The sequence below is a fragment of the Misgurnus anguillicaudatus genome, chromosome 7, assembly GCF_027580225.2.
Source record: "Misgurnus anguillicaudatus chromosome 7, ASM2758022v2, whole genome shotgun sequence".
Classification (NCBI taxonomy): Eukaryota; Metazoa; Chordata; class Actinopteri; order Cypriniformes; family Cobitidae; genus Misgurnus; species Misgurnus anguillicaudatus.
The window spans coordinates 36,408,016-36,434,776 of NC_073343.2; the positions used below are offsets into that span (position 1 = coordinate 36,408,016).

The 26,761-nt window shown below is 38.2% G+C and overlaps 1 protein-coding gene across 2 annotated transcripts in view; it reads left to right on the plus strand.

Moving 5' to 3' along the window:
* LOC129417852 (formin) overlaps positions 1-26,761 on the plus strand; it is a 35,110-nt gene that overhangs the window by 6,967 nt on the left and 1,382 nt on the right. Inside the window, exons 3-17 of one of the 2 annotated variants that reach the window (XM_055172717.2) lie at positions 974-1,146; positions 6,060-6,180; positions 8,117-8,178; positions 8,685-9,406; positions 11,150-11,291; positions 15,339-15,426; positions 16,078-16,139; positions 16,685-16,773; positions 16,899-17,028; positions 17,503-17,649; positions 18,720-18,779; positions 18,859-18,979; positions 21,192-21,284; positions 24,171-24,222; positions 25,939-26,088. In XM_055172717.2, coding sequence (XP_055028692.2) covers positions 974-1,146; positions 6,060-6,180; positions 8,117-8,178; positions 8,685-9,406; positions 11,150-11,291; positions 15,339-15,426; positions 16,078-16,139; positions 16,685-16,773; positions 16,899-17,028; positions 17,503-17,649; positions 18,720-18,779; positions 18,859-18,979; positions 21,192-21,284; positions 24,171-24,222; positions 25,939-26,088 — 2,212 coding nt within the window. Of the gene's footprint in view, positions 1-973; positions 1,147-1,691; positions 5,818-6,059; positions 6,181-8,116; positions 8,179-8,684; positions 9,407-11,149; positions 11,292-15,338; positions 15,427-16,077; positions 16,140-16,684; positions 16,774-16,898; positions 17,029-17,502; positions 17,650-18,719; positions 18,780-18,858; positions 18,980-21,191; positions 21,285-24,170; positions 24,223-25,938; positions 26,089-26,761 lie in introns of those variants that run through there. The other variant, XM_073869846.1, reaches the window with a different exon arrangement.

Below are 26,761 nucleotides of genomic sequence, written 5' to 3' on the forward strand. Positions count from 1 at the left end.
AGTGTTCCTATAGGATCAAACCCACAAGCTTTTGTACAGTATTATTAATAGATTATAATAAATGAATCAATAGTTCTGCTGTATGTCTACTCTGAGATTATATCCAGATCTTCTCTGTAAATATCATTAGTTCAGTCTGCATCATGTGTGCGTGTCTTTTACTCTCATAGTTTCACCTCAGGCCAAATCATTAATGGACACAGACAGTCATAAAACAAGTGAATTACTCTCTTTACCAGAGTACAGTTAACATGTTGACTCTGACATCTTACATTACATTACTTTTAAAGATTTGAACAAATATTCTTCTGTCTTATTTGTTGTCCACATGTTGGCGCTGTTTTGTTCCTCGTTGTGTAACAGATGATGAGTTCAGCTTTAGTTTTACTGGAGTTACAAGCTCGACTCTCTAACCAGAAGACTATAACTGACTGGATCAGAACCAGAACTGAAGATCCATTGACATTATTTGTGTGTGTGTGTTAGCAGCAGTAATAAATCTCACGTTTCAAACTGAGCTCTGATTGGCTAAAGACACTGCAGTGGTGCATCTTTAAAGTGATGTGTGATGTGTTTACTACAGGTTTAATTCAACAAATGCCATCAGTCAGTGTTTTTTAGCTACGTTTACATGCAACCAAATAATCCATTAGTAATCAGATTGATGGCTTAATCAGACTAAAAAGAAAATTCTAATTGAAAATTTCATTTACTTTAAAATGTTGATGCTTTAGCACATACTGTATGTAAACTGTAGTAATTGTTTTTCAAATTAAAGTTTTTGAAATAATCTGTAAAACTGGAACTGATGTTAGATTTAAGAAATGTGTTGTAATAAATATATATATATAATTTGCTGTAAGTTCTTTTCATTTATTAAGTTAAAATGATAACAAAACGTTTTGGCACCTTACACAAAGGTTAAATCTGGATTTGAAAGTGTGTGATTGTTTTTGTGATTGTTTGTGTACAGAAAACTCTGTGTTGCGACCAGAGGACATCTGGATGTTAGATGGTGATGACTCTATTACCCAGGAGTCTTTGTGTCATCCCAACAGACCTGATCACCTGGAGTTCCTGAGAATAACCCCTCCAGAGGATGACATCATCAGTGACACTCCATATTACCCAAAACTTGGAGTAACGGTGAGTAAATCAAGCTTAAACACGCACGCACGCACGCACACACACACACATATACACACAAACGCACACACACACAAACGCGCGCACACACACACACACACACACACACACACACACACACACACACACACACACACACACACACACACACACTTCTAAGTTAAGCCAATGTCAGCTGACTCCCTAGTGGTTGAAATCTCAAAAAACCCTTAAGAGAGAGCCAGACATAGCTCATAGAAGATATATTATACAGTATATTTAATACTACATTTAAAAATTTTATAATAACAAGTTAAAGGAAACGGTTGCTTGTCGCTGGGCAGACTTGGGTGATCCAGTAGCAAAAAATACTATATATTAAATACTATACTATAAAAGGGAATCGGTCGGTGGTCACTGGTCAGATATGTACTGAGCATCACTATAATGGGAGGCATTAGATCAGTGGTGTGATGAGCTTCACGGCAGCAGGAACTGAGTCTGTTAGTGTTCTCGGGTTTGAGAATGAGACAGGGAGAGAGAAACTAAATCCTACTAGTGTAAGGGCCGCTCACATGTAGTGAAATTAAAAGAGTTAGCTTAAAATGACCATTGATAAATTCAACATAAGACCTTGCTGTTGCTGACACAAATACAGTTGAGCTACAGTTAGAGATGTAAGAGTGTTTCTACCCTACTACATTTATCTGAACTCAATCCTACAGTAAGTAGAAACACGCACACATGTAGGTTTTGTATGAAGTCCAGAGTTCACAACAGAAAATCCAGATTTCTTAAGTCAAACTCAAAGGTTCATTGTTTGAGTGATTTAATAGCAGCACATGTTCATAACAGAAGCGTGTTTCTAACATACATGTAAAGTTCAGTATAAATACCACAAATAACATTCCCTTCAGTCAAAACATGACACACCCGTTACACCACCCTGGAAATAAACCTGAATAGCACTGATCTCAGAACAGATAATACAGGCGTGGCACAGATACCTTAATGAACATCAACTGTATAACACATTGTTTATAATGACATAGGTTTGTCTCAATTACTAATGCAGGATTAAATGTTTGATAAAAGCAAAGTGAATCTGGTAGTTTGTCTGTTGTGTTTCTTTCTTTTGGTCTTCTGCTTCTCAGTAACAGATATGAACTTTTACTGATCAATATTGATAAGTTTTAGGATGATGTGATAAATGAAACTCTTATAGTACAGACTGTGATGATTTAAACCTCTCTGTGATCTTACACGAGACCTGAAGAGATCAAAAATCAATCACTTCAATCATTGAACACATTCACATTTATAACATTCAACAAACACAAATCATTTGTATTGATCTGTATTCAGTCAAGAGAGGTAAATTAAGTATTTTTGTTTCTAAGTGCAGGTTAGTTTTGAATGTTTGGCACATTGTTTGTCTGAGGTAGATTTTCTGACACACAGTTTATAAACATCAGCATTACATCTCTTTTTAGTTTATCTTTTTCTTATGTGTAATTTTATGTTGATAAATTCTCAGTACATTTGTAACTTTTTTTCAGTTTTGTTGATTTGTCTAAAGCATGAATGACAGAAAACAACACAACTTTAACTAAAGTATAACTTTATCCAGTGTGAGAAGAGTTCACTGATTTTATGTGCACTCATTACTCTGTCAGCGCCATGGAAACTAAGAAAGGCAGGGGCGTGGCCAATGACATCACCACAGCAGATTATAGCTGGTGTTGTAACAGTGTAGCACCGCCCTGTTCACCTGACCCAGCTAAAGATTAGAGAGAGAGAGAGAGAGAGAGAGAGAGAGAGAGAGAAGGAAAAGGAGGAGTTGAAGGTTTGCGTAATCAGACACTTACAGGTGAATCTGTTGACGGTGAGGGAGCGGTGATCAGACCTGCATATGAACTAAAACTTTCTCCAGGAGAAACGCAAACCTTACAGACTTCACAGAAGGAAGTTTTTATGCTTTCACAATCTAGAAAAATTTGGGATTCTTTAAAGGAAACTTCTGGATCTTTTCATAAATGAATGAGAGACGTGCAGAGTGAGTTTCTGGATCTTAACCACACAGAGAGCAGTGATTTTAAACTCGGATAAACTCACAAAAGGTTCTGCTCATTTGTGTTTGGATCACTTGTTTAACTAAAGGAGTGGATTAACGTCGAGGAACATGTTGCTGAAAAACTTTTCTGAGCTGTTAGCAACAAAGTAAATGTGTTTCCAAAGAGTTTAGAGGACAGCAGTCTCTTTCACAGAGTTATAACCGCACCTCCCCGAGTGAGCGAGCGAGCAAGAGAGAGAGAGAGAACTCGGGGATTTTCACTGAAAAACCTTTTGTCTGTGAAACTAGAGTGCATGCAGGTGAATGGAAAGAAGCAGACGGTGGGTTTACCTGCTCAGCTCATGCATTTATTAGGTTTCACTTCATTGCATTGAAAATCCTACAGAAATATGGAGCATGAAGAAAAATCTCCAACCAGTTTACTTCACAGCAGACTCTCTTCAACGTTTATCAAATCTGACTCGCCACATTCAACTGTTCTTACATCATTCAGAACGCTGGCTGATGAAGATACATTTTCACATTCGGTTAACTACAGTGACCGCTTTGATGATGACGATGATGGTGTGAGCGATACGTTGAGATCTGGGAATGTTTTGTTGGAGTCTATAGAGAGAAAGGTCGACAGGTCATCGTGGATTGATAATACATCAGATCTGGTGCACGTAACCAGAGTGGAAACATATGTCGATGATGACGAGGAGATGATGAACACTAAAGACAGGTCAGATGAAGAATCGCTCGGCTGTAGGAATGATGAAGATCTAAATGGAAAGCAGTTGTCTGTTATTGCTCATGAAGTGACAGAGGAATTCAAAGCGCCCGTCTTCACAGCTGAGAGTCTTGTAGAGCGATCTCTCAGAGACACCTCGGTTCTCAGCAGGTCTTATGGAAGACTCAACAGGTTACTGAATCTCACGTCTTCAGATGAGTCCAGAAAAGATCTGAAATCTGACAGCTTTGAGACGGGTGAAGCTGACGTGAGCACAGAAACATTAACATCACACAGCCAAACAGAAAAGGACACCTCGAGTGGAGGTGAAGTTAAAGACTACAGCGGCTGGAGAAGAAGGACTCCTCTCTCGTTACCTTTACTCTCATCTGAATCAGAGACGACAGGTGAAGGTGTTTCATCTGTATCAGATGATCAAGATGGGAATGTCAAGACAGATCCAGGATCACCTTCAGATTCCCAAACAGGTCCAATCTCATCTATATCAGAGACAACAGGTGAAGGTGTTTCATTAATCTCAAATGATCAAGACGGGAATGTCAGGACAGATCCAGGATCACCATTAGATTCCCAAACAAGTCCAATCTCATCTATATCAGAGACGACAGGTATAGGTGTTTCATCAGTGTCAGATGATCAAGACGGGAATGTCAGGACAGATCCAGGATCACCATTAGATTCCCAAACAGGTCCAGCATCTCCAATCTCATCTATATCAGAGACAAGGGGTGAAGGTGTTTCATTAATGTCAGATGATCGAGAGTGGAATGTCAGGACAGATTCAGGATCACCTTCAGATTCCCAAACAGGTCCAATCTCATCTATATCAGAGACGACAGGTGAAGGTGTTTCATCAGTGTCAGATGATCAAGAGTGGAATGTCAGGACAGATTCAGGATCACTTTCAGATTCCCAAACAGGTCCAATCTCATCTATATCAGAGACGACAGGTGAAGGTGTTTCATTAATGTCAGATGATCAAGACAGGAATTTCAGGACAGATCCAGGATCACCATCAGATTCTCAAACAGGTCCAACATCTCCAATCTCATCTATATCAGAAACGACAAGTGAAGGTGTTTCATCAGTGTCAGAAGATCAAGGGGGGAATGTGGGAAAAGATCCAGGATCACCTTCAGATTCTCAAACAGGTCTAGCATCTCCAGTCTCATCAGTTTTGACCAAATCCGCTCTAGAGTATAAGAGAAAAGGTCTTTCAGAGACAGTTTTGGGACGATCCCAGACCCGCTCTGTGCCGAGCATCCTATCTGTTCCTACAAAAGACACTAAGCAGGACACCTCTGCAGGTGAGAGGACCACTGCAACCCCAAAAACAGCCTCGTACCAGGTGCCCGCCCTGTTCAGCGGCCTACGGGTTTTAAAGAAAGGAGCGACGGGAGACAGGAGAGAGAAGGTGTCGGAGATCAAACAGCGTGACGGGGATCGAGCGCTACTCAACCTCAAGCAACACGTCAACAAAGCCAAACTGGATCAATTCTCCACCAGCAGCGCATCAAAACCCAAAAATCAACCAAAATCTCTGTCTGAAGTCAACAGTCAGTTACAGAAACTGGTAAACGCTGAGGCGACCCAGAACAAAGAAAATCGGACAGGCCGAGAAGATGCCGTTGAGCCCAACGCTGGAAAAGATGAAGTAATGGTGAACAAAACAGACTCGCAAATAACCATAGAAAAAAAATCATCGCCTTTTGCAACAGATTCATCGTTTGATTCCTTGAAGTCCAAATTATTTGCCGGCAAACCAACGCTGGACCTGGAGGCTGTCAGGCAGAAGAAGAAGAATGAAAAAGAGCTCCTTAGGTCCATCTTTGAGAGACAGCTGACAATCAAGACGACTGACATCAAGAGTCCAACCGAGGAGAAAGTATGTAAGACCACAGACGTGACGTGATATGTGTGACACATCATAATAACACATCACTCACTGACTTATGATAAAACTCAAACATCTCTCAATGTTTATCATTCGTACATCACAAGATGAATGCGTAGTATGAATCAGTACTAGTAATGAGGTAGTATGAATTACTAAAATAGTGGTCCAGAAGTACTTCTGTCAATGTTCTTGCAGTATCATCTCTCTCTCTCTCATGTGTTTTTGCTCAGTCTGAGGTCACATCTCCATCAGATGGTGAAGACAAAACCCCTGGACGTCTCCAGGCCGTCTGGCCTCCACCCAAACCCAAGGATTCAGAGGAGAAGGTGGGCCTGCGTTACACTGAAGCAGGTGAGCAGCTTTTGTTTTAAAGACCACAGAAACTTTCATTCAGGACAGAACGACACAAACAGGTTCATAACTCTTAATCTAAACATGAACAAACAAACAGCAGTTATTGAGGTTTCATGGGCTGTGTTTTAAACCACGTGCTGTACCCTAAATGATTTGCAGGATTACAGTTAGTGCTTCCTGTGTCTGATGTGCTATAAACAGCATCCATGCATCAGAAAATATTTTAGTACAACACAATTAAAAATGTGTTTGTCTGTAAGCAAACTAATGGTGACCGTGGCACAGAATGAAATATTTCATTATTGACCAGACTTGATGTGGTTCCATTAGTGAAGTGAATACTTGTAGAAGTCTGCAGTCTGTCTTTTCTTTGTTGTGTGTGATTGTGCAGCTCTGGATTGTGTTGTGTGTTATCATTTGACCACGAAGCACACAAAGCCAGTTAAACACCCTTAATGCTTTGACCGGCAACACAAAACCAGCCGCACTGGTACATCCAGCTCTGAAGATCTTATACTAACTAACTAACTAACTAACTAACTTAAAGTCAACTCTATAGGGTTTAATCCACATCTGTACATGATGTAAAGCACACATTCATAGCTTACAGTCAGAAATACACAAACTGTGTGATAAAGATGAACGTAAAATAGCACAAGTGGTTGAATGGCTCATTATCATAGGTCAACCGTATTTAGTGCTAAACCTCACCGATGTTGAACCATAAATGCTCTAGTCATGCTTTAGCATCACTTACAAGCTTATAACACCATTTATTTGAGTGTCAGTGTGAAACTGTGTGAGGTTATGTAGCTCAAAGCTTCCCATGTAAGACCAGTGTCAAAAGTGTCAGCTTTGTTTCAGATATTTTTTTTAAAAGACAGACTTAAACTGACAATTGTATCAGTTCTTGACATAATAGAAAAGTGAATAACATAGTTATAATAATGATTCTTCCCACTTGTACTATACTCTTAGTCCTGAGGTAGCATCATGACAGGTCCATGTTTCGTTTGTTAGCACATGGCCTTTGTTTGTGTTGTGTGCTTCCTTGTATCGTATCCTGATCTTGCAGCCTCTCTTGTCTCTTGTTAATCACATTGCTATTGTTTCATTCATGTCACATGTTCTACTCTTAACTTGCTGCCTTATTTAATGCCCTTGTGTTTACTGTCCTGTTCTGGTATGTTTTGTAAAACACCTGTGTGAAGTGTTGAGTCTTGTATTTATAGTGAAATCCCTGTCAAGTTTTGTTTTATCTGTTTAGTGTGCTGTTGAATGTAGTTTTACCCATAGATATGTATAAAGGATAGATGCCTGTTTCAAATGGTTTGGTTTCTTACAAACGTTATTTTGTGGCTATAATTCTGGATGCTTTAACATGTTTCATGAAAAATATTTTTTTTGTAAAAGTATGCAGTGTCATAGGTACATCTTTGACGTATATAACAAACCAAATCGTTTGAAAATCTGTAAAAAATTAAGCAAATTATGGTCATTTAAAAGTACCTGCACCATTAAAACTCAATGCTAAGAGTGAGCGAGCTGCCTGTGGTAAGGATGGCCGCCAAATGTGGACTTCCACTCAATTGGCCAGCAGCGCAGACGAAACATCTAGCCTTTATACATATCTATGGTTTTACCTCCTTGTTGTTTTTATTTTCCTCTGTTTTGTTAAATAAAAGTCTTTGTGTTTCATATGCTGTCTGCATCTGTGTTTAGTTTCTGTGATTCATGACACAAATAATCTGATCAGGATCTTTGACTTTTGGTCTTTATGTCAGGAAAAATCTACAGCAATAAAAGCTTTTAGTTTGCTCTCCATTCGGTTTCATTGCTCTCATTAATGGTCTGATTTATTTAATCATGAATGGTGTCATGTCATTGACCTGATGCACGAGTAGAGATGTTTCTGTTGTTTTGTGTTTGTCAGAGCATCAGGCCGCCCTCCTTCATCTCAAGAGAGAATCTAAAGAAGACCTGGAGAAACTTCACGTAAGTCACTCATCATCATAGAAAACAAACACTAGATGGCAGGAGAATCAAACACGAGTGGCTTCATTTCAGATGTTTAAGTGAAGTGAAACTGTGACAGGTTTGTCAAGTATGAAACACGAAATGTGACCTCTGTATTTAACCTATCCCATGAAAGTAGTGAACACACACTTAATAGACTTCAGAGCAGATCTGTCATTAAAAAAAAGAGATACATTTTTAGGAGAGGTCACACACGTGTGTCTGTATAAAGCAATAACGCAATAATGATGTTTATCTTAACTAACTTAGCTGTGTTTATCCTGTCTCATGTGCTTCACTGCTCACATCACATAGTAAAATATCTCTGTCACCCTAGTATAAGTTTGCCTTATGCTTCTCCTACATGTGCTGTCAAACAGGATGACATCATACAGTAACTGGCAAATAGCTTTTTGATGGCATTACAGTAACTGAACGCACTAACTCTTAATATTTGCATTTTATTTGCATGTGGATGAATCCAGGCGGACTTTGAGCTGCAGATTTTTCAGATTCGAGGGGAGCATGCGGAGACAGTGTCCCGTCTGGAGGCCGTCATCTCTAGGATGCAGCGCGAGCGGTCGTACAACATCATACAGGAGCGCGGTGAGATGCAGGAGGTGGCCGTCTCGACTGAAGACGATGTGCCGCCCAAAACCTTCCGAAACGTGTGCGTACAGACCGACCGCGAGACCTTCGTCAAATCTCCTGATGGTGACATCACCAAACCAACGTTGAACACCAGCGGCAGCCTGCCCAAAAAACTGGACCTGGATTCCATCACGTCGAGTTTGGGTGTAAGTCCAGGAGCCCCCCCTCCTCCACCTCCTCTTCCTGGTCAGCCCTTTGCCCCGCCTCCTCCACCACCTCTTCCCGGTCAGCCCTTTGCCCCGCCTCCTCCACCACCTCTTCCTGGTCAGCCCTTTGCCCCGCCTCCACCTCCTCCCTTACCTGGACTCGCACCTGGACCGCCACCCCCTCCCCCCCTCCCCGGTGCCCCTCCACCTCCGCCTCCTCCACCAGGTCTACCGGGAGCCCCACCGCCCCCTCCACCAATGCCAGGCATGGGGGCTCCTCCTCCACCTCCAGCATTCGGGGGTTTTGGGTTTGGAATGGTGGCTGATATAACTCCACGTAAACCGGCATTGGAACCGGCGTGTCCCATGAAACCTCTGTACTGGACGCGAATTCAGATTCAGGATAACAAGTAAGTAAGAGTTGTCCTGCTGCACAGGAGTGTGTGTGTGTGTGTCACTGATCTGTAAATGTGTATTTGTGCTTCAGATCCTCGTCTATACTGGCGTTTCAGAAATACACAATCAGAGAGCAAATGTGGACACTCACGCCTTCGTTTACATTAGACTCCAGTTAGAGGCTGTTTATATCTGGTATTAAGATGCGTTTTGGTCGATCGGATCACAAGTGGATGAGAAAGATTCCTTCATTTTTACGCCTGGTGTTTTAATCCGACTCTTTGTCCACTTTGACCGCTTCTGTCCTAAATACTAAGGGGGTGAGTCCCTCTGCTGTTGTTTAAAGCGTAACTAAACCCCTGGTCAGAACCTGACTCCACCCACTGGCAATATTTGAAAAATGCAGGAAAAGTGGGCAGATCCCAACGGAGAGAGGGGAGGAACTAAGCTCGTACCAAGTGTGTGGTGAGATCGTAACAAGGGTGTGGTGAGCTTGAACCTGCTTATGTCACGAGGTATTTTTTGGACCCAACAATAGGAAAATTCAACTGCAGTAGCCACCGTTTAACCTGAAGAGGGCAGCACTCAGACGTTTTTACACCAGATATTGAAACACTTTATATCCAAATGTCAAAAAAGTTAATAAAATCAATGAACAGCACTAATAAAGCCCCATTCTTATAGATCATTAACTATAAAAAGTTGGTTTAGGGTTTAGTTACTCTTTAAACACGAGTGGGAGAAATAATTGTTTTAAAATAATGTGAAGTAATATTATGTCAGAGTCCACTGCTTGTGTTGTTAGTAAACATGCTACAGAGTTCAGTACGTGTATATTTAAGAGCTTTTTCTGATATTTTAAAGCAATTGATGAAATAACTTTCAAATGCTTGCAGAATAAAATAAAAATGAATCATAATATCATAAAGATAATTTATCGTTTTGGGATGTCTCCTTCAAAATGCAAATGAGCTGATCTCTGCACTAAATGTCAGTGCATGGTTGGATAGTGCAGATTAAGGGGCGGTATTATTATAAAAAGATCCCCTTCTGATGTCACAAGCGGAGCCAGATTTCGATGAGCTATTTTTTTCACATGCTTGCAGAGAATGGTTTATCAAAACTTACTGGGTTGATCTTTTTCACATTTACTAGGTTGATAGAAGCACTGGAGACCCAATTATAGCACTTAAACATGGAAAAGGACAAATTTTCATGATATGTCCCCTTTAAAAGCAGGTGTAAACAGCCTCTTTGGTTCATCTACACTGGAGGACAACCCTGGAGTTTTCAAACTAAAGCTTTTACAAAAGTCTTCGTTTATGAGCGTGTGTATGCCTGACGTAACCGTAACATAACGTCATGCGTCTTAAAATAAAAACACACCGATGTCAACCTAGTCTTAGATTCACATAAAAACCTTGAGTTTCTGCGAGTAAACCCCAGTCATCATGAAACAAGCGAGGAGCTTCTGTATCATCTGAATTCATCATCTGTCTGTTTGTATTACTTGTGTTTCTCAGCAACATTAGACTCCACATACTTCACATTCATGTTAATCTTTAATGAAAGTAAAGAGTCAAATACTTTCACGTCACATTCTTCATACAATTCAACGTCACAGCAAACCAGCTGAAAAAGAAATCATACATAAATAACACATGATGATGATATAAGGATTCATCCGTTTCTCTATCTGATCTTATTTTATGGTTTACAATGTCTCAAACTGATATGTGTGTGTGTGTGTTTTACAGTAATAACACACTCTGGAATGCTCTGGAGGAGCCTGATATCGTAAACACCCAAGAGTTTGAGGAGCTGTTCTCCAAAGCCACTGTACAGGCCAAAAAGAAACCTCTGTCAGATAAATATGAGAAGAAGACCAAAGTGAAGAAGGTTTGTGAGTGACTGAGCTTTGATTTAATGACATAACACATTGTTCAGAGTCAGTTTCTATTCTGTTAAAGCTGCTATATACTATTATTGAATCATGTTTACCTGTTAACTGGTCTTTGTTCAGACACGTGTCAATCTCATAGATTTAGATGATGGATTGAGTTACATCAGTGTTGCCTCTAGAGGGCGTCTCATGCACATTATATACCTCACTAATAAACTTTAATCAGGGTTTGTTTAATTTTAGGGCTATCAAAAGATTAATCCTGATATATATATAAACTACAATTACTTACATAAATAACTTTTATTATGCAAACACCAACTTTGATTTCGTATGCAATTAATCTTTTAACAGGCCTATTTCATTTTTTTAAAAACTTTTCATTTGCTCATCTGAGTTTAAATTGAATCAGCATCTTGTGGAGTGATTTGTGTTTGTATTTGTATTTGAATTAATGTAAAAGCATTTATTCATTCATTATTATTGTATATGAAACTTCATGTGGTTCCCAGTCAAGAAGTGAAAAGCTGAATATTCTCTTTATTTCATGAGACTCATTCATGAATCTTTCACAGGTTGTTGATGTCTTTTGAGCATTTTCTCTACCACGCTTCCCCGGGTGTTCCTCGTATGTCGCAGTAGATGGTTTATTTCTCATTGGCTGTTCTGGGATCTGATTGATTAATAATGTGGAATGAGATAAACGTCTCACAGATGATAGCTTAACATTACAGATTAAACGCTGTTCACTTCTCTTCTATGAACTCATTGCTCATGAATCTGTGCTTGTGTTGAACATCATGCATTATAAATCAAGTCTTTTGTTGAAGATGTCAGATGAGTAAAATCAGTGCAGTTTTAAAAAGACTTTCTGTTGTAAAGTATCAGTTTTATGTTATTAACATGCAGTGCAAATATTTACATTTGTGTGCTTCATGTGGTAGCATAAATTAACAGATTTAATATGACTCTAACTAACCTGATATATCATTAGGTGACATCAGTGAAAGTTAACACAGATTGATAATGCATTTGTTTTAGTAAATCTTATTGTGAATGCTTGAGCTGAAATGTGCCATTCAAGAAGTTAAAAATTCATTCTGGACCCAAAGCACAGCAGTGTGTTTCTGTCAGATCCGTACAGATCAGCTCTGATCAATCACAGAGGGCTCCTGCGTGCGTGCGTGTGTGCGTGTGTGTTTGTGTGTGTGTGTGTTCAGTCAGCTAACATCAGCATTAAACTCTCATTTATTCAACTTTACGTCCCTCATATGTAGTTAATGTGAACTGCTGAAAGGGAAAGTTCACCCCAAAAATGAACATCCACTCTCATGTTGTTACAAACCTGTACAGATTTAACACAAAAGAAGATATTTTGTGACCATACCGTTCATGAGCCTTGTTCACTTCAATGGGGCTCATGATCGGTTTGGTTACAAAATATCTTCCTTTGTGTTGATCAGAACAAAGACATTTATACAGAATTGTAACAACATGAGAGTGAGAAAATGATGAGAGGATTTTTTATTTTTAGGTGAACTAACCATTAAAGTCAAAATGATGACATTTATTATTTGTGCTGTGACATCATACAGGAGATCAGACAATGAATAAAAAATCTGATTGAGCTGATTCTCAAATCTGATTGGATGAGCCACGTTTAAAACTCTTCATGAATTTGGATATAGTCTTTGTTGAGTCTTATATTATATTGCTGTATAGTATGGTATAGTGTATAAGGCCTGTGGTAATATCAGTATAACGCACAGCCTTTACTAGATGATTGATTTAATGAATACTGTTTCATTAAATGCCATTCATGTCAAGATGAGGAACGCAAGTGTGGATCCCAAATGTCCATCCTCAGGTAGTTTTGGATTTAATGAGAGGAGCTGATGGTTTATCACCCAATGCTTGTGTGTCATTTTACAGAAATGAAGCTTTTAGACTCTTTAATGTCTCATTTGGCAAATGTAAAAAGATGAATAGATACGGGAACTGAAGTCTTGGCAAACTGACGTCGTTTTCGAAAGGACACCTAAACAAAAGTGACACGCTAGCAGATGTGTGTTTATTCTTTGTGAATCACCCTTCTGAGAAACGGCACCAGTTACTGCCTCCTGGAAAAATCCCCGGACAGCCGGGCGAGGGCTCGAGTCAGTGTCAGCGTCTGTCCTTACTGTGCAGTATAGGAGAAAGTGTCTGACTGTCATCAATCCATCAATCAATCTGTCTGTCTGTCTGTGAGGCTTTGATACGCTGATAACAGCACAAACATTACAGAAATCTGTGTGTGTGTGTGTGTGTGTGTGTGTGTGTGTGTGTGTGTGTGCGTGTGTGTGTGTGCGTGTGTGTGTGCGTGCGTGCGTGAATGCAAGGTTGCATATGTGTGTGCACGCCTGTGTGTGTGCGTCTGTGCATGCGTGTGCATCTGTGTGTGTGTGTGTGTGTGTGTGTGTGTAGTTAGGGGTATAAATGAGTGTTTTGCTGGGCCGGGTTGTGTGTGTCTGATGTGTCTGATATATGTAGATATTATGTAAATGCGCTCTTCAAAGTGTTTTGAAGGATGTAGCACAGATCTCCTCAAAACACAACAAACTGTGAATCTTCTGAGAGCAGCTAATGTGTGTCATGTGTTGTGATGTATTAACTGTGCCTCTTCTCTATTCTGATTATCATATCAAAGTGCAGCATCCATCCGCTCACTGGACAAAACCTAATAACTAACATGTGTGAGCTCCTCGAAACACAAGAAATCAAAGCTTTATTTATTTTATTAAGAGATGAGTTTGAACATACTGTAACTTTTAGAACTCAAGAGTGTTAATTGATACTAAACTGACCTGAATGACATGAATTCACTATTGAGCTGTCACAGTGATGTCACAGTGATGTCATGAGGACGTATGATACTGTAAATACTGTTTCAAAACTCTAACGCATTGCTCTTGTGTTAATTGTGGTTTGGTTTATCTCTCATCTGTTTCTGTGAAGTATGTAAACATCACACAGAGATGAATCATTATTAACATTCACTTTGATGTGTAATGAAGTTTCTTAAACAATCAGACATTTGTGTTATTTCACTATAGAAGTGATTTAAACTCTTGGGTTTATTGCCTGTGTATTGTTGGATGTGTTTGACGCAGGGCTTGCGAGAGATTATTTTAGACATTCGTTCACCTAATGGAGAAATGTCTAAACAATAACATTATAATTTATTGTGTTAAAACATTGATTGTTTATTATTAAAGGTTAGACAGTGATCTTATTAAAGAAGTTTCTCAGCTTTAGAGAAGTGTGTCACATCAGGATCATTTCGTGTAGTTTTTCTCAGATATGAAATTGAAGATGTTCTAAAGTTCCTTCACAGTTCATTCAGTCAGTGATGTTTATGTTGAGATGATGTTAAATGTGTTTTGTTGTTTTAGGTTAAGCGGTCTGTTTGGTTCTCATGCTGTTTGATTTGAGTATATAGCGCTTCATTAGAGGTGTTAAGAGACGGCGTCTGTACTCGTGTGAGGGTATCAAGATAAATCTCGGTTGTAATGTAATACTCACTTTTAAAGACCCGTCACATCGGTTCCCACCGTACGGCTCGGTAGCAGAACGTCTGTAATGTCGAGTCGTCGCTACCTAATGAAGAAGACAGAAACATTAAGTTTTAAAGCGGCTCTTTACTGTGCCACAAACTGTTGTGGCCTTTATGAGCGAATTCACTCTTTAGTAATTGTGAACATGTGTAGGTAGAAATAAAAATCCTGTGAATTTATAGTTTGTTATAAAATCTTCAAGGTGCTTGTTACAGTGTCAGTTTATGATGTTATTTTGATGATCGATACGTCGCTCTTACTGCTGATTTGTGAATCTTTATATTTAATTGAGAGTGAAACTGTGCTGTTGTCCTTTGAAGATCTCTTTCAGCCCGTAGACCTTCATAAATGACTTTCATTCATCATCCATGTTTGTGGTTTGGTTTATTTAAATGTTTTAATCCATTATAGATGTGTAGTTTTATTCTTTTTGTACATTTCTACTTTCAGCTCATCAAACTGCTTGATGGCAAACGTTCCCAGGCTGTGGGAATATTAATATCCAGTCTACACCTGGAGATGAAGGACATTCAGCAAGGTGAGAAGAGCGTCACTTTACACACATCTCAATGAAGCTCAATTCTTCTCATAAATCTCAGTTGTGTTTGATTTGTCACAGATGGATTTGATTTCTCTTCCTCAAACTTAATGTTGACTTGCTGGCTCTTCTGATTTGTTTCTGAACAGTGCTTGTATTTATGTGTGTGTGTGCATGTTTGTGTTTGTACTGTGTGTGTGTGTGCGTGCGTGCGTGCGTGCGTGCGTGTGTGGTGGTGTGTGTGTGTGTGTGTGTGTGTGTGTGTGTGTGTGTGTGTGTGTGTGTGTGTGTGTGTGTGTGTGTGTGTGTGTGGATCATTTTGTGTGACCATTAGTGAGGTGTTGCTTTTCTTCAGTGTTTTGTAGATACACACATGCAACAATAAACAAATCAACCTGTCAGCAGGGTCAAACATCCAGACACTCAAAGCAATATGACCACACACACACACACACACACACACACACACACACACACACACACACACACACACACACACATTCTGGCATTCTGGTTTCCATGTTTTGTTGGGACATTCCATAAATGTAATGGTTTTTATACTGCACAAACTGTATATTCTGTTCCCTTCCCATAACCCAAACCATCATTGAAAACTTTCTTTTGTAATGCTTTGTGTGATTTGTATTGCAGCTGTACTCACTGTGGATAACTCTGTAGTTGATCTGGAGACTATTGAAGCTTTATATGAAAATGTAAGTATTCACAACTGAACTATAAATCCATCTAATAAATCTCTATTAGATTTCTCTTTGTTGACTATTAATCTATTAATTTAACATCACTTTAGCACTGTAACTAACCCTTATTTTCATAATCGATTGATCGGGTGCTTTTTTCACGTAAAGTTAAATAAGGATGTTGATGTGTAGAAGTGTACTTTTAAACATGTACAAGCCACACACTACTACAGAGTTTTACTAATATAATCTTTATGATTTTAATATTTGAAGCCTTAAATAAAACAATTGTGCAGCTTTTAAACGATAAAACATCTTTAAATGTTAAAATATTATATGAAGTCCAGTCCTCGTCCCTGTTATAAACTGATGGATGCTGGTTTAAAGCTTCTGTACTGTGTGGATATTTTTATGTTTTGTGAGCTCATTTACTGAAATGTTTTAGATGGGTTATGTTTGTAACCTGTTAATGATATTTCAACTTTGATAATCCACCTTCATTTCAATACTGTTAACATGCTGAATGAATATAAATAAAAGCGTGTTTTATATATTTGTAGAGAGCTCAAGCTGATGAGCTGCAGAAGATCAAGAAACATTACGAGACATCTACAGAAGATGAAGTGAAACTTCTGGATAAACCTGAGCAGTAGGTGACTTTAAACATCATTACATTCAGACATTTACTTTGACTTTATTACTCTCATGTGCCTGTAGTTACATCCAGATTGTCTTGTTGATGTTGTGTGTTTGTGGTCTTTTGTTTTCATAAAGGTTCCTGTACGAGCTCTCACAGATACCAGATTTCGCCAGTCGTGCTCACTGTATTATATTTCGCTCAGTCTTTATTGATTCGGTGTCTTCTGTTCGGCGTAAGGTGGAGATCATCTCGACTGTCTGCTCGGTAAAACACGCTGTGATGCTTTCATTATCCTGCTCTTAGTTTGATTTCACTGTCTGATAAATGAATCCTGCTTGTCACAGATATTAACCTTCACAGGACAATAAAACATACAGTAGATCTTCACATAAAGCTCATAGATCATATGATTGTGTGTTACGTAAGGAATAATTGTTGACGGGCCATTGAAGATGGTTACACCGCGGGTGTGCATTATTCTCAAATAATTTAAAGGACCGGAGTCAATTATTCCTTTTACATCACGGCTACCACAGACATTACTGGTTATTTTAAGACATTTGACAGGTCAGGTGTGCATTTACAGAAAAATAATGAACACCTGTGGGACATTTCTCAACCAATCAGAATAAAGCATTCAACAGACCTGTGGTATAATGTGCTATAATGTTTGTGAGTTGTTGTGATGGGGTTGTGTGTTATTGCGCTGTAATATTTGTGTGTTTTGTGATCCTGTAGGCTCTTCTGGACAATGACGCTGTTAAAAATGTGATCGGTCTCATCTTGGCCTTTGGAAATTATATGAACGGTGGAAACAGAAGTCGAGGTCAGGCCGATGGGTTTGGACTTGAGATTCTTCCAAAACTAAAGGATGTCAAGAGCAGGGTATCAACATCATTCAGTTGACCATAAATCTACACTTTATCCACCAAATTTTTGACATAAATGTGGGCGTCGAGCTCTTTTGTGTAAGACTTCTGGTCCACTAAAGCTAATGGTCGTTGTATTGCGAGTGACGCGAGTGTGCTGTTTTGACAGGCTTTTTAATGTTAATTATGAAATAATGAAATAAATGTATGTTGCCATAATAGCTGATACAAACACAATAATCTCTACAAAACATTTGTTTTGACCATAATCCACACACCAGAGCTGAATCTACACATCACAATCATCCAGTAAACTCTTTCATAGAAACTGCCAGTAAATAATACATACAATATATAATGCTGGTTTATTTATTCCGCTACTATATATTAGTAAAAAAAAAAAACGTGATTACAGTACAGAATTTATTAGTTCATGTTTATAACGTTCTTAATGTGTTTGTGTGTACTTTTCTTATGTTTTCAATTTAAAAAACAAATCATTTCCTAAGCTCATAGCGATGGAATAATATTTTTCATAAAGCAAAAACAAAGCTGAATAAATGTAATTGTTTAATATGTTTATTATGGTTTGTTCAAATAACTTCAACTGTGTTGAATGAAAAAGATGTTGCTGACTGTCGGACCGCATGAAGCTCAATGTGTCACCATAAAAACTCAATTAAAAATAGAAATATAATTAAAAATATATATTTTAAGTCAATAAAAAACTGTTAAAAAAATCTCAAACTATGAGGACAGATGTGACATTTTAAACAAAACACGAATCCTTTTGGTCTATTTTTGATCATGTTTTGTGCGTGCTGGCTATTGAAACGGACGTCTCACACAAAAAAGGGAAATAATTTACTTCCATGTTTGAAAACAAGGTGGATAAATCTAATTTCTGTAGTAAGATGTGTTAATGTATGTGGAGAAGAATAGAAGCAGTTACAGTTTTGTAATTTTCATGTGATTTATAATTAGGATTAGTTTGTTGAATGAAGTTAATGAATAATTAATATTTGAATGCATGTAGTGTGTCAGAAGTACATTAAATATAAACTATGATCGTTTGACTATCTCTAGGACAATCGTATAAGTCTTGTGGATTATGTGGTGTCTTATTACCTTCGAAACATGGACAAGGTAAGAAGTTGACCTGAAGAGTTTGACTTGTGTAATGAAGTATTTGATGAGGATTACAGAAGTCTTTTTCCTCTTTCAGGACGCTGGAACAGATAAAAGTGTTTTCCCGCTTCCTGAACCTCAGGATCTCTTTCATGCTGCTCAGGTCAAGTTTGAAGATCTTTCAAAGGACCTTCGCAAGTTAAAGAAAGAGCTGACAGGTATCAAACATCTCTGCTGTTTTATAGTACTTATTATTATTTAGGAAAACTCTTTATTTTTGCTTTTCCTCTGCTGGGTCAAATATGAGTAACTAGTAAGAGAACTCAAACTGTACGATCATTAAAAGATTTAACTTTGTGGAGAGAGTCTCAGTCGTAAGTCAAAGGGCTAGAAAAGGGTTTGAAGCTTCGGCTCATTTTTATGATAGAAATTTAACGTCAGGTCATAACGCTGATCTGTCTCATTACACGCAGTCTGTCAATTAACGTTTGTACGCTGAATAAAAGCGTTTTACCCACAGCGTGTACTCTGTTCTGATCCGGACCGCCAGAGAGGTCGTGGGTCACGCCCCCCCCCCATCAGCCCCTGGTGTCTGCAATTATTTAAATCAGTCAATAATACGGCATATGAAAGCAATTAGAATTTCTCTCTTCTCATTCCCCTCCATTTGAGAATCGTTGTTAAAAAGCTCAATTCTCAGTGACCCGGGGGGGAAAACACGACGCCCCACCTAGAGTCGCCCATTTATTAGTAAAACGTGAAATACAGTAAATGTAGAATAAAGGCTTTAGCGTTTCAATTTAAAACATCAGCGTGCATTGATGACAGTAAATGAATGAGAGCATCTCGTGAGGTGTTGTTTAAGGATGGGTGTTTGCTGATTTTACACCCGTGGCGTGTGACACGGCCTGGCTGAAGGGTCACGACACGGGGTCGGTCTCAGGGGTCGGTTAGACGTCTGAACTGTGAGACTAGAGCGAGACAGAGATGACCTGAGACAGTCTGACTGGCCTTCTGCCCCTCAATGCTGATCTCTTCAACTTTTACCAGAAATCTGATCTTCACTTCAGCTCTTTTACCTTCTTTAACGGGGGATTTTATATCTACTCTCTCTCTCTTTCTGCCTGATGTTTATAGATTTACTCTTTTACACGTTTACCGCAGTAGACTGTTTTTTACTTTACTGTATCTTCATGTCAAAGCTCTTATGACAGATCATGATGTGATTGGACACACGTGAAAATCTCACTTTAATGTTTTGTTTTTTTTGCGTGGAGTCTGTCAGGAGGTGAGGAAAAGTGCCCGGAGTCAAACATATAAACGCTGAACATTTTCTGCGTCTCGGTGTCTGTAGCCAGACGTTTGGTCAGCCGTTCTCTTATAAAATAAGCCAATAGTGAGGAGTTTTCCTTTCCCTGCGATGTGTGACCGCAACTCCAAACACGAACCGTTTCCTTCACAGAGAAGACTGAATATCCTGGCAACTTTCAGCAAAAAGACAAAGAAAACAAAACAAAACACAAAAACTGGAGACGGAGAGCCCACTGAAGCGCAGCTGTTTTTCTACAGTTTAATGAGCGAGGACAAACATCAGCGCATGAGTAATGATTATCAAAGAATAACAGCTCCAGACCGGACATTATTGAGCGTTTCCAGATGAAAACTAACCTCACATCATCTCTACACATTCAGTCTTACAGGTTAACATCTTCGGACCACAAAAACATTGATGATGTCCATCAGTCTTCTTTTCAGCGTCTCAGCACTTTTACTGCTGCTTATTCATTATAACACAATGTCATCAATTCAGCCCATATGCCAAGAGTCAAGACAATAGAAGAGCATTCCTCAAATCCTCAACTATTGTGAATGATGAAGGGCAGAATTAACACAAACCATGTTTCTACACACACACACACAACTCTCTCTCAGTGTGTGTACGTCATGTTTTGGAAATATCTTTCAGGAGACGAGACGTTTTCAGTCTGCACTTATTTATATAGCGTGTAGTGAATCTTGTCAGTAGATAATCCAACTTTATAAACAATATAAACTCAGTGCATAACATCCACCCGTCTCCACGCTCAACACTTCTCTTGGTTTAACTGCTAGTTTAACAACATACAGTATGATCTGGGATCAGTCTGTCAGATCAATACAGTCACAGTGAAAGATTTATCTCTGTAGAAAGATCAGATTCCTGTCTGATAATGAGATGTATAAACTAGTTGTGGTGTTTGTCACTAGTATAACCTGATGTAAGCATTCGTTGGTCTGAATTCACTCCAAACATGTTTGTCTTCTTTAATAGTCCATGTGTGTTTGTGTGGAGATGTTCCTCGTGGTTCTTATTTAAATGCTGATGTGATTGATGTATAAAACTCTCATTCATCAGATATTGAGTTGTGTTTCTTTGTATTTCTCCTGTAGCTTGTGAACAGGAGGTTCAGCAGGTGTGTGAGAACTCTTCAGAGGAGCATCTTCAACCCTTTAAAAACAAAATGGAGTTCTTTATTAGTACAGGTGAGAAATGATGAGATCTTTAACACTAGTTGATTTATAGTCTTTACAGGACGGCACTGTGCTGAAGAATCACATACAGATCTCCAAACATCTTCAGATAAATGTCATCCTGTAAGGCCAAACATAGTTTACCTGTAGTTGAATTATAATTGGACTTTTACATTAGATGCTCTGAAATTTTACATCATCTGTAGACTGAAGGTTTGATGTGTGTATATATATCAACTGTATAAAGCAGAATATTACAGAGAGATGGAAATGATGTGGGTCAGTAAGTAACATCACGTATACACCACTAATCCTCCTTACAGTCAATGAGGAAAGATTTCTTCTGAAAGAGATTATCAGTGTAGTCTGTGTGAAGTGAATCCTGAAAACATCTCAATCAATCAGATTCAAATTCTCAGAAAGACCTCGAGACTAAAGTGTCATAAAACTGTGAGGATCTACAGGAGCACAGAAGATTCATGTCTAAACTTTCCATCCCAACAACACTTCCCATAGTCTTTATAAACACACAACATCTTCTGTCACTCCTGTATCATCACTGAAGCAGCAGGTTTTAGTGTCAACATTCATCTTGTCATGACTGAATACACAACACATCTCAAGATTTAAGGCTTCAAATCAAACCAGTCTTAAAGTTATGATGAGAACAGACAAACATGTGCTGAGGTGAACACTTGAGCTGTGTATTCATTCTTATACTTGTGTTTGACTGACTACACACACACACACACACACACACACACACACACACACACACACACACACACACACACAGATCTATAAAGTGAAATGAAACAGTGAGTTTTATTAGCAGCATGTTGTTTAAATGTCATTTGTTCATGATCTGTGTTTGTTTCTCTCTGTGTATTGTCATGTTTTATTGTCCTCTTGTGTTTTTTAAATGTTAAATTAAAATGTTTTATTATAGTTATAATTATTACAAGCACACACATACACAAACAAACACACAAAAACACAGAGTGAGACCACAGGCGCCAGTTCACCCCTGCTGAGACCAACGATATTGGTCACGGCTCAGCCCGCTCGGCCGGTAACAACATAACACACAACACACACACCTTCATTAGCTTTAGACAATCAGCCACACACACACACACACACACACACACACACACACACACACGCACACACATGTTTGGAAAATAGAAAGCGTGTTCACACTCTTCACAGCCCCCACTAAGACCCCCAAACTCGCCTTTGAACAGGTTTTTTGGAGACTTCCCCCTCTTAAATCTTGAGTGGGAACGACTCCCCCATCACAGTAAAAAGGGAGATGAATCTGGAAAATGCAATAAATCTGAGATCATAGCAGTTTCTCCAGCCTGAGATCAATTCTTGCACCTCGGCCGTCCACCGCACACATCTGACTTACATTTAAACACTTTTACATGGAGAAACTCCACAGGAGCCATGAGTACACACACACACACACACACACACGCGCGCGCACACACACACACACACACACACACACACACACACACACACACACACACACACACACACACACACACACACACACACACACACACACACACACACACACACACACACACACACACACACACACACAGACAGACATCGGCAACAACATCTCACAGCTCAGAGAAACAAATGTGCTCTCTTTAATATATTCTAGATGCATTATGTAAGGAATAATTGAAGACGGGCCGTTGAATTATAAGAAAATAATGCACACCTGACCTGAGGTGGTTATGCCGCGGGTGTGCATTATTCTCGAATAATTCAAAGGACCGGAGTCAATTATTCCGCTTATACCACGGTTACCAAAAATATTAGTGTCTATTTTAAGACATTTTAAAGATTAAATGTGGAGTTATTAAAAAATAATCAACACTTATGGAACATTTCTCAACCATTCTCAACCAATAAGAATGAGGCATTCAACGGAACTGTGGTATAAAATTAATTATAGATGTATTATAGATTAATTATAGATGTATTATAGATTAATTATAGATGTATTATAGATGTATTATAGATTAATTATAGATGTATTATAAAGTAATTATAGATGTATTATAGATTAATTATAGATGTATTATAGATTAATTATAGATTAATTATAGATGTATTATAAAGTAATTATAGATGTATTATAGATGTATTATAGATGTATTATAGATGTATTATAGATTAATTATAGATGTATTATAAAGTAATTATAGATGTATTATAGATTAATTATAGATGTATTATAGATTAATTATAGATTAATTATAGATGTATTATAAAGTAATTATAGATGTATTATAGATTAATTATAGATGTATTATAGATTAATTATAGATGTATTATAGATTAATTATAGATGTATTATAGATTAATTATAGATGTATTATAGATGTATTATAGATTAATTATAGATGTATTATAAAGTAATTATAGATGTATTATAGATTAATTATAGATGTATTATAGATGTATTATAGATGTATTATAGATTAATTATAGATGTATTATAGATTAATTATAGATGTATTATAGATTAATTATAGATATGTATTATAGATGTATTATAGATGTATTATAGATGTATTATAGATTAATTATAGATGTATTATAGATTAATTATAGATATGTATTATAGATGTATTATAGACATTAATTACAGATTATTGTAGATATGTTTTATAGATTAATTATAGATGTATTATAGGCATGTATTATCGATGTATTATAGATTAATTATAGATGTATTATAGATTAATTATAGATATGTATTATAGATGTATTATAGACATTAATTACAGATTATTGTAGATATGTTTTATAGATGTATTATAGGCATGTATTATAGATCATAGATGAATTATGTTGTTTTGTTGTTTGCAGCACAATCAGATTACACAACTGAAGAGAAGAATCTACAAGCTGCACAGAAGAGGTAAGAAATAACATGAAGTTAAATTTCCCCGAGCAGCTCATACGATTGAGCGAGCTTAATGTGATTAATGTGAATTGTGTTCAGTAAAGTCTGCTGTCTGTTTGAGGTAAATACTTTAAACTGATCTTGACAACAACAGACAGATTCTCTGTTCTAAAACCTCCTGTGCTCACTACGTAGTCAGCTGTCTTCTAAGGTAGCACCCTCACTTTATATGTCACAGCTGATCTCAGTTTAATGAACTAGTTCATGTTTTTCTTTTTAAATATTGTTTTGTTTGATGTTATAAGATTTCATTGGTACTTGATATAATACAACGTAATGCATTCTGGGATTGCCTTCTGTGCACCTGATGCCTTAAAATACAGCGCACTAGAGTTTGATGTGAGAGAGAGAGAGAGAATCTGACCTGTAGTTTCCTCTTGTCATATGATGTTATCACGTGACCTCTTTACCATCTCAGCCAAACTCTCGGCTCTGATTTATGTCAAAATATTCAACAGCCAGATGCTGCACCATGGAAAATATCTGGAACTTTTCATGGGGGGACAAACAAAGCATTTTGATTCTTTTTCCTTGTTTAGATTTTTTCAGCCTGAAACAAAACAAAGTGAATAGAAATAAATAAGAGAGAGAAGATGTTTATATAGAGCATGAGGAGAGAGTTTGACTGCAAATGTTTTATTTCTGAAGAGAATCCCACACATGCGTGTGGCTCCTTCAACACGTCTGACCGCGCTAATGAAGGTGTTGAATTGAGCGATATTGATCAAAAGAGTCAAGCAGCTTAGACGCTCTTTTAATTTACCTTTAATTTGCTCCACAAAAGGGCCGAGCGCCGCAGCCGACGGTAAGTGAGGCTTTCCCCGAGTTCCCATGGCCGCACGTCGTTAAAGTGACACGCGGGTGATGGATACGGGAAGCCTCGGGCACTCGTCCGGGATCTGGGTGGGCGTCCACATGTGGCCCAACCTGAAGGGCATCACCTTTACACACATACAAACACACTGAGCTACGCCAGCGCGTCTTTGATCTTACGAGAGGGCCCGAATCAACTGAAAATAGATCCAGTGACTTTCAGCGCCACGTAAAACCTTTTTATATCGCACGGACGGCAGTTTGAAGTGTGTTGGGATTTTTATTCTGTCAGAGAGATAACTCACATGATCTTCATCTCATCTCACAGAAACTCTTTCTCTCAGTCCTTACACAGCTGAAAACTCACAGTAAAAACAACACTGATTTATTTGTGTGTGTGATCATTAATCTCTGCCTTTCATTTGATTTGTGCTCGCTGAACGTGATTTTTGTCTGGTTGTGTTTGAGGTCTTTTAAGGCTGTTTTACTCATAAACATCATTCAGACGCTTCTGTTTTGCAGGGTTTATAGTAGCAGACTGATGATTTCTGAATAAAGATCAAGATACTACTGGATTCATTTAGTTTCAGTTCAGAGTCGCTCACTGATCTGATGTTTGTATTTATTTTAAGATTCTGTGCAGTGGATTTAAACATTGCTGCCGTGTGTTTAATCAAGTGCTGTATGAACAAAAGACAAGAATGAAAGCTTTGGGCACAATAGTCCAGTATGTGTGATGATGTCTTGTCTTCAATATTCACCTCCAGATGCTCTTCTGTTCTGACTGTTAATATCACGATTATAAACGTTGCCGTGATGTTTGTCTGATGTCTCTCTGACCTTCAATCGTCTCTTTAGCTTTCAGGACATGGTGACGTACTTTGGACTCAAACCCAAAGCTGGAGAAAAAGAGGTTTCTCCAAATTACATCTTCATGCTCTGGCACGAGTTCTGTAATGACTTTAAGAACACCTGGAACCGTGAGAATAAAATCATCTCCAAAGAAAGGTGAGTATGAGAAGTCAAAGGTTTAAATGATTGATGTTTGATTCTAAACTTCATGCTGTATGATAAGAGTGGGCTGTAAGTTAGGTTCAGTAAAAGCAGAGAGATGTTAGGAGAGGTTCTGGTCCCCAGCGGGACGCTCTGCTAACTGGACACACGGGTCAAGAGTGACATCATAAATCCAGCACACTGAATCCACCGCGTCATGACCCTCGTAACTTAATGACGCTCAAAACTTGTTTATTTTTATTTGTCTCCACTGTCTACAAAATTCATTGAGGATCATTTCAAGCATGAAACATCAACAGTGCAGATCTGGTATGAGTTAAAGAGAGAGATCAAAACTACGTCCTGACAGTTATACAACAGTGACTATTTTTAGCTTGCAGCTATAATAAAAAAAATTATATAAATAATAATTTAAATTAAATAATAATAATAAATGAACATCTTAAAAACGAGACTTCATATGATAAGGTTTATGTTTCTGTATGATTGTGTTAGCGGTGCACAGGTCATAGTTTACACAAATACTGATAATAACTACAGCTTCAATCCACTGAAAAGCACTTTAAATTCAGCATCTGCCAAATGCATAAATGCACAAACTTAACTTAATTCAAGATATATTCTATATGAATATATATGAAAAAAATGATCTTACGCAGTTTTGCTT